This window comes from Salmo salar, chromosome ssa09, assembly GCF_905237065.1.
Source record: "Salmo salar chromosome ssa09, Ssal_v3.1, whole genome shotgun sequence".
NCBI classification, from domain to species: Eukaryota; Metazoa; Chordata; class Actinopteri; order Salmoniformes; family Salmonidae; genus Salmo; species Salmo salar.
In genome coordinates, this window is record NC_059450.1 from 133387177 (window position 1) to 133395394 (window position 8218).

Sequence of the window (8218 nt, forward strand, 5' to 3'; positions counted from 1 at the left end):
CATCTGCACACACAGTGAGGCGAAGACCTTTGGAGGATGGCCTGGTGTCAAGAAGGGCAGCAAAGAAGCCACTTCTCTCCAGGAAAAACATCAGGGACAGACTGATATTCTGCAAAAGGTACAGGGATTGGACTGCTGAGGACTGGGGTAAAGTCGTTTTCTCTGATGAATCCCCTTTCCGATAGTTTGGGGCATCCAGAAAAAAGCTTGTCCGGAGAAGACAAGGTGAGCGCTACCATCAGTCCTGTGTCATGCCAACAGTAAAGCATCCTGAGACCATTCATGTGTGGGGTTGCTTCTCAGCCAAGGGAGTGGGCTCACTCACAATTTTGCCTAAGAACACAGCCATAAATAAATAATGGTACCAACACATCCTCCGAGAGAAACTTCTCCCAACCATCCAGGAATAGTTTGGTGACGAACAATGCCTTTTCCAGCATGATGGAGCACCTTGCCATAAGGCAAAAGTGAAAACTAAGTGGCTCGGGGAACAAAACATCGATATTGTGGGTCCATGGCCAGGAAACTCCCCAGACCTTAATCCCATTGAGAACTTGTGATCAATCCTCAAGAGGCGGGTGGACAAACAAAACCCACAATTTCTGACAAACTCCAAGCATTGATTATGCAAGAATGGGCTGCCATCAGTCAGGATGTGGCCCAGAAGTTAATTGACAGCATGCCAGGGCGGATTGCAGAGGTCTTGAAAAAGAAGGGCCAACACTGCAAATATTGACTCTTTGCATCAACTTCCTATAATTGTCAATAAAAGCCTTTGACACTTATGAAATGCTTGTAATTATACTTCAGTATTCCATAGTAACATCTGACAAAAAATATCTAAAGACACTGAAGCAGCAAACGTTGTGGAAATTAATATTTGTGTCATTCCCAAAACTTTTGGCCACGACTGTACATATAAATATATGGATGAGCGATGGCCGAGTGGCATAGGCAAGGTGCAATAGATGGTATAAAATACAGTATATACAGTACATATGATATGAGTAATGTAAGATATGTAAACATTATTAACCTCTCTGGTATCATTGGGACGCTATAGTCCCACCTCGACAACAGCCAGTGAAATTGCAGGGCGCCAAATTCAAACAACAGAAGTCCCATAATTAAAATTCCTCAAACATACAAGTATTATACACCATCAGGAGCGAAAATCTGATATCAACTTTGGAGGGGACAATTACATGAAATTTTCTCAAGAGCAATTCCTGAGGGGGACACCAAAAGTAGTGCTGTAACACATAGCCTACATTGTAATATTGTAAATGTATATTGAGGAACCAAAGAAATAAGGTGTTTGCCGTACTCCTAACTACCGGTACCCAAAACTAATCACAACAGCAATACCATTGCCTTTAACAAATCTTAGTTCAGTCACCAGTTTAAGTTGAGAGTGGGGGTATCCATGGCATTTTCCAATTATGTTCCTATTTTACAAGTCAAAAAAATTGAGAACCTTTCATAATGTTGCCAAACAAAGACTCAACAAACTTACCTGAGACTCCCTGTCTCTGCCAGTCTGTCCCTGCATATCTGTCCCCAACTCTGCTGTCTGTGTGCCATCTGTTGCCTGCTCTGCCTAATGACATCATTGTGAAACATTTCCATTAGAATTTAATTTCTTTCTTATGAACATTTTATCAACTAGTCTTTGAGATATTAGGCTACTAGGGTTCTTACTATGCGTTTTGGTGTATTGAAAAATACTCTGATGTCCGTCTTTTATTTTTCTGCCATTTTTCTACCTGGCTGGCTGGCTGGCTACACACACAGTGTGTAGGTTATTTAAGGTAGGAGATGGGCTTCTATCATCTTCTATCATTCTATTTGGGCTTCGATCTAAAAGGTAGCTAGCAAATGTGAAACGGATTAAAATGACAAGAGTTGACAGCTGTATGAGTTCACCATTTACACAACATATGCTGCAACCTTTTGTAATTTTAATAGTTTGTTTCATATTGGCTGGCTTCCAACAATAGCTGAATTTGCAAAGCTAGCGAGCACCAATTCAGTTTCAGTGGTGTTTGCTATAATCTTTGCTACCCGGGTTAAATAAAGGTGAAATAAAATAAATAAATAAAAGTTCCTTTGCGACAATTTAGCTTTTGCAACGAGACCATTAAATATATTTAAGACAATGGTAGAAGAGAGTGTAGTTCTGTTCAGTTTGGACTTCAGTTTATCGCAAACCTTATCACAGGGACTTTGAAGCACTAACTTACATCATCTGCATGCTGATCTTGGAATAAATTGACGATAGCAAAGATTCCATCTTTGACGACGCAACATAAATGGAATAGGTACTAGCTAGCTTAATAGTTAATATTTGCGCGCTAGCTCTGCATATTCAGCTAGTTTGTGTGCGCGATTGACTAGATTAACCTCACGTCAGTTACGTTCATTGAGTGCCTTTCAGACAGTAGATACGACCCCTCTGTTACCTTGAAAACTGAGGAACTGGCAGTGGATCAAACCATTGTGAGGCAAAGGGTGGGGGGGTCGCAATCTTTTGAAACTTAAAAACGCGCTATTAAGTGTCTATAATCAGCACAATTGCTTTCATTGCGTATTATTAATATTATTTAAATTACATAGTTATGTTTCAGTGATATATTGGGGGGGACAAATCATATTTTTCCCAGGATGGGGGGGTCGTGTCCCCCCCCCCCCCGGGATTTCCGCCCCTGTACACCATTTTAAAGATACACTTCTTGTTAATCCAACCACAGTGTCCGATTTCAAAAAGGCTTTACGGCAAAAGCACACCATGTGATTATGTTAGGACAGCGCCTAGCCACAAGAAAGCATACAGACATTTTCCAGCCAAGGAGAGGACTCACAAAAGTCAGAAATAGTGATTAAATGGATCACTAACCTTTGATGATCTTCATCTGGTGGCACTCCCAGGACTCCATGTTACACAATAAATGTTCGTTTTGTTCAATAAAGTCCCTTTTTATGTCCAAAAACCTGTTTAAATTGGCGCGTTATGTTCAGTAATGCATTGTCTCAAATAACATCTGGTGAAATTGCAGAGAGCCAAATCAAATTACAGAAATACTCATCATAAACATTGACGAAAGATACAAGTGTTATACATAGGATTAAAGATAAACGTCTTGTTAATCCAGCCGCTGTGTCAGATTTCAAAAAGGCTTTACGGCAAAAGTACACCATGCGATTATGTTAGGACAGCGCCTAGCCACAAAACACCATACAGACATTTTCCAGCCAAGGAGAGGACTCACAAAAGTCAGAAATGGCGATTAAGTGAATCACTAACCTTTGATGATCTTCATCTGGTGGCACTCCCAGGACTCCATGTTACACAATAAATGTTCGTTTTGTTCAATAAAGTCCCTTTTTATGTCCAAAAACCTGTTTAAATTGGCGCGTTATGTTCAGTAATGCATTGTCTCAAATAACATCTGGTGAAATTGCAGAGAGCCAAATCAAATTACAGAAATACTCATCATAAACATTGACGAAAGATACAAGTGTTATACATAGGATTAAAGATAAACGTCTTGTTAATCCAGCCGCTGTGTCAGATTTCAAAAAGGCTTTACGGCAAAAGTACACCATGCGATTATGTTAGGACAGCGCCTAGCCACAAAACACCATACAGACATTTTCCAGCCAAGGAGAGGACTCACAAAAGTCAGAAATGGCGATTAAGTGAATCACTAACCTTTGATGATCTTCATCTGGTGGCACTCCCAGGACTCCATGTTACACAATAAATGTTCGTTTTGTTCAATAAAGTCCCTTTTTATGTCCAAAAACCTGTTTAAATTGGCGCGTTATGTTCAGTAATGCATTGTCTCAAATAACATCTGGTGAAATTGCAGAGAGCCAAATCAAATTACAGAAATACTCATCATAAACATTGACGAAAGATACAAGTGTTATACATAGGATTAAAGATAAACGTCTTGTTAATCCAGCCGCTGTGTCAGATTTCAAAAAGGCTTTACGGCAAAAGTACACCATGCGATTATGTTAGGACAGCGCCTAGCCACAAAACACCATACAGACATTTTCCAGCCAAGGAGAGGACTCACAAAAGTCAGAAATGGCGATTAAGTGAATCACTTACCTTTGATGATCTTCATCTGGTGGCACTCCCAGGACTCCATGTTACACAATAAATGTTTGTTTTGTTTGATAATGTCCCTCTTTATGTCCAAAAACCTCAGTTTTGTTGGTGCGTTTAGTTCAGTAATCCAAAGGCACAAAGTGCACTCTCAATATCTAGACGAAAAGTCTAAAAAGTACAATAAAAGTTCGTAGAAACATGTCAAAAGATGTTTAAAATCAATCCTCAGGTTGTTTTTGTCATAAATAATCAATAATATTTCAAACGGACAAAAGCTTCATCAATAGAAAAGGAGAAACAAGAAAGGCGCGCTCCCGATCACGCGCTGGACTAATGTCTGGAAATGTCCACTGTCCACTCATTGAAAGTGCTGTATCTTCCTAATTTTTCAGAGTAAAAGCCTGAAACAATGCCTAAAGACTAGCCACATGTAGAAGAAGCCATAGAGATCGTGAACAGGGTCCTAAGTCTTTGTATGGTGGATAGGCTTTCAATGGAATAACAGCCTTTCAAAATAATAGTACTTCCTGGATGGATTTTCCTCAGGTTTTTGCCTGCCATATCAGTACTCACAGACATTATTTGAACAGTTTTTGAAATGTTAGAGTGTTTTCTATCCAAATCTACCAATTATATGCATATCCTTTCATTTGGGCACGCTTTTCATCTAAAATTCCGAATGCTGCCCCCTACCCTAGTGAAGTTAATGTGGCTTTGTTTAAAGTGACTAGTGATCAATTTATTAAATTGTCCAGTGATTGGGTCTCAGTGTAGGCAGCAGCCACTCTCAGTTAGTGATTGCTGTTTAGCAGTCTGATGACCTTGAGATAGAAGATGTTTTTCAGTCTCTCGGTCCCAGCTTTGATGCACCTGTACAGACCTCGCCTTCTGGATGGTAGTGGTGTGAACAGGCAGTGGCTCGGGGGGTTGTTGTCCTTGATCTTTTTGGCCTTCCTGTGACATTGGGTGCTGTAGGTGTCACGGAAGGAAGGTAGTTTGCCCTCGGTGATGCGTTGTGCAGACCGCACCACCCTCGGGAGAGCCTTGCGGTTGAAGGCGGTGCAGTTGCCGTACCAGGCTGTGATACAGCCCGACAGGATGCTCTCGATTGTGCATCTGTAAAAGTTTGTCAGGGTTTTGGGTGACAAGCCAAATTTCTTCAGCCTCCTACTGTCTGTGTGGGTGGACCATTTCAGTTTGTCTGTGATATGTACGCCAAGGAACTTAACTTTACACCTTCTCCGCTGCTGTCCCTTCCATGTGGATAGGGGGTGCTCCCTCTGCTGTTTCCTGAAGTCCATGATCATCTCCTTTGTTTTGTTGACGTTGAATGAGAGCTTATTTTCCTGACACCACACTCCCGAGTGCCCTCACCTCCTACCTGTAGGCTGTCTTGTGGTTGTTGGTAATCAAGCCCACTACTGTTGTGTCGTCTGCAAACTTGATGATTGAGTTGGAGGCGTGCATGGCCTACACAGTCGTGGGTGAACAGGGAGTACGGGGGGGGGGTCAGCGTCAGTGTTGAGGGTCAGCGAAGTGGAGATGTTGTTTCCTACCTTCACCACCTGGGGGCGGCCGGTCAGAAAGTCCAGGGCCCAATTGAACAGGGCGGGGTTGAGACCCAGGGCCTCCAGCTTTATGATGAGCTTGGAGGGTACTTTGGTGTTGAATGCTGAGCTGTAGTCAATGAACAGCATTCTTACATAGGTATTGTGATAAGATAGTCTGGTAAATGACCAAAAATAAATATTTTGCAAGTGTTCATTTTACATTTACATTTAGGTCATTTATCAGACACTCTTGTCACACCACTGTGCCAGCAGACTCCTGATACCAATGTAGGGTGAAAGGGGGACACAACATTGTGGGCCGCTATTAAAAAAAATGGTATAGAAATGTATTTTGTATTTGATTTATTTTTGGAAAAGAATTACATGCCCAGAAAGTATATTGTTACTAAATACATTGGATGAAGTAGTTCAGGCCGGCGAAATACAAATGACTAAATACTCAAAAGAAATTGAAATAAAGGATTACATTCAGAAAGTAGCCTACCCAACCCTGTTTATGCATACATGTACGAAAATGTATTTTTTGCAGTCTCGTCATTTGCAGAATGTTCTCTCTCCTAGTTTCTGATGTTTCTCCTCTCTCTCTGTGCCTTTACAGACTCATCAGATGAGGGTGACACGACAAAGTTGGTGGTGGGAGTTATTGTGGGTCTGCTCCTGGCCACTGTAGTTGTGGGTCTAGCATACTGGCTGTACATGAAGAAATCCAAGTAAGTGCATCAATTCAAAATGCCATTCGTATATAGCATGTTATGGTGATATATGTATTATTATTGGAGGGCTGTGATTAGTGTTAAACAATCTGATTTGTGTTAAAAGGCAAGGCAGCTGGAAGACCGGTGAGAAGGAGGATGGATCCACTGAGGAGAGCAAGAAACTGGAGGAGAAAATAGAAGAGAAGCTGGAGGAGAACAGCCAGAAAGTTGAGGTGTAAAGAAAATAAATGTTTAAAGAATGAGAGAAAAAAAGGTAAAGAACTTGTTTTGAAAACACATCTAGTACTGTATATAAGAATATTTGCTACTTATGTTTTAGATTAAAATATGCCGTTAACATCATCACTTTTTATTTTTCTGCAGTGTGGAAGCAGCAACTAGAAGATTTTGCACACTTCTGTTAAAATTTGAAAGGGGGCATTGAATTGGAGGAAGACCATTTGGATTCGGACTTATACACAAAACTTTTTTTCCTCTCAATATTGAATGAAAAAAACTGGCAAAATGAACGGATATGTTTTGTACATAAGCCTAAATTGTCTACACTCTAGATAAAATTCATTAACCTTCCTACTATAATAGTTTTTGTTTCAAGTGTTGGTTAAGAGGGATTTGGTCAAATTGAGAAAAATTACAATTGGAGTGTTTGGCTTGGATTTAATTAACATTATTGCTGGTAGAATTATTACTGGACCAGTTGCCTTTTCTGTAAGGATGTGTACATTGGCCTATACCTCCCTGACTCTCAATGCATCCCGAAGAGCTGAAGGTATTCACCGCAGTTACGTCTCAGTTCCATATCATCAAAACAACCAAACACCCATCAACACAACCACAGTCAGTGCATTTTGTCCGTTTTTAATGGCACATACACTGCCATTTTTTGTAGTCTCCATTGGGAAAATAAATTGTAGAAAATGTTAATGAAAGGGCTAAGGGTATAGGCTACATAAACAGCTTTGGGTGTTGTAAGGTAATATGAGTTAAGCATTATACCAAGATGCATCGCCTTGCATTGCAGGAAGTAAAGGATCTGTTGTACAAATTATTTCATGACATGTTTCATGGTTCCTGTTTATTTTTTTAAACATTTTTACCATCAAAAGTATCAGGAGATTGAGTGATGCTGTTAGGCATCCATTACACTCTTACCATCTGTTTGTGTATCAGTGGGTTGTGTTTAGTTTGAACATAACCACTACATTACAGAATATGTCTTGTTGTGTTCATAGTGTTTATTTCTGTGCTTTCATGTCATTTTTTTATGTGGAAAGAGACAAGTTGTCCAGCAGTTGTATACTTCACAACTTAGGTCAGGGTTAGGAGGAGCAGCATTTAATGAACCTGTAAATATATCAGATCTGGATGTAATTGTGATTTGTTTAGGTTATTTTTCGCTATTTATATTGTTCAAGATTACACAGTTAGCATCTCTGTTAGGTATATTCAATTATTCTCACAAATTCCACCACTTAGTTTTAAAGGTACTGAACAATTGATAGTACTTTCTTGCAGGTATTTGACAATAATAATTATATTATATTTCTATGAGATTTACCACATGATATCTCATACTGTCAGCTGGCTGTTTGTTTCCTACTTTGTAGTTAATCTGAAACCATCAAATTGGAAATAAGACCAAAGAGGGTAAATGTTGCCATGCAAGTATTGTAAATACTGGCTTTTGTTTTTGTACTTTTGTTTAAAATAAAGTGTAGCCTACATTTTGAAGAAAGTTGTTAAAGAATGTTTTGTTGGCTCTGTCATTCTACTCACAATACATCCTAAAAATGATCGCCCTTCGGTCATCA

At 39.8% G+C, this 8218-nt stretch overlaps 1 protein-coding gene across 2 annotated transcripts in view; it reads left to right on the plus strand.

Moving 5' to 3' along the window:
- Positions 1-8138, plus strand: part of LOC106613009 (CD166 antigen homolog A) — a 66537-nt gene extending 58399 nt beyond the window's left edge. For both annotated transcript variants that reach the window (XM_014214821.2, XM_014214822.2), the window contains 3 exons: positions 6290-6401; positions 6511-6660; positions 6771-8138. In XM_014214821.2, the coding sequence (XP_014070296.2) occupies positions 6290-6401; positions 6511-6625 (227 nt within the window). In that variant the 3' untranslated portion in view covers positions 6626-6660; positions 6771-8138. The remainder of the gene's footprint in view (positions 1-6289; positions 6402-6510; positions 6661-6770) is intronic.
- Positions 8139-8218: the final 80 nt, after the last annotated feature.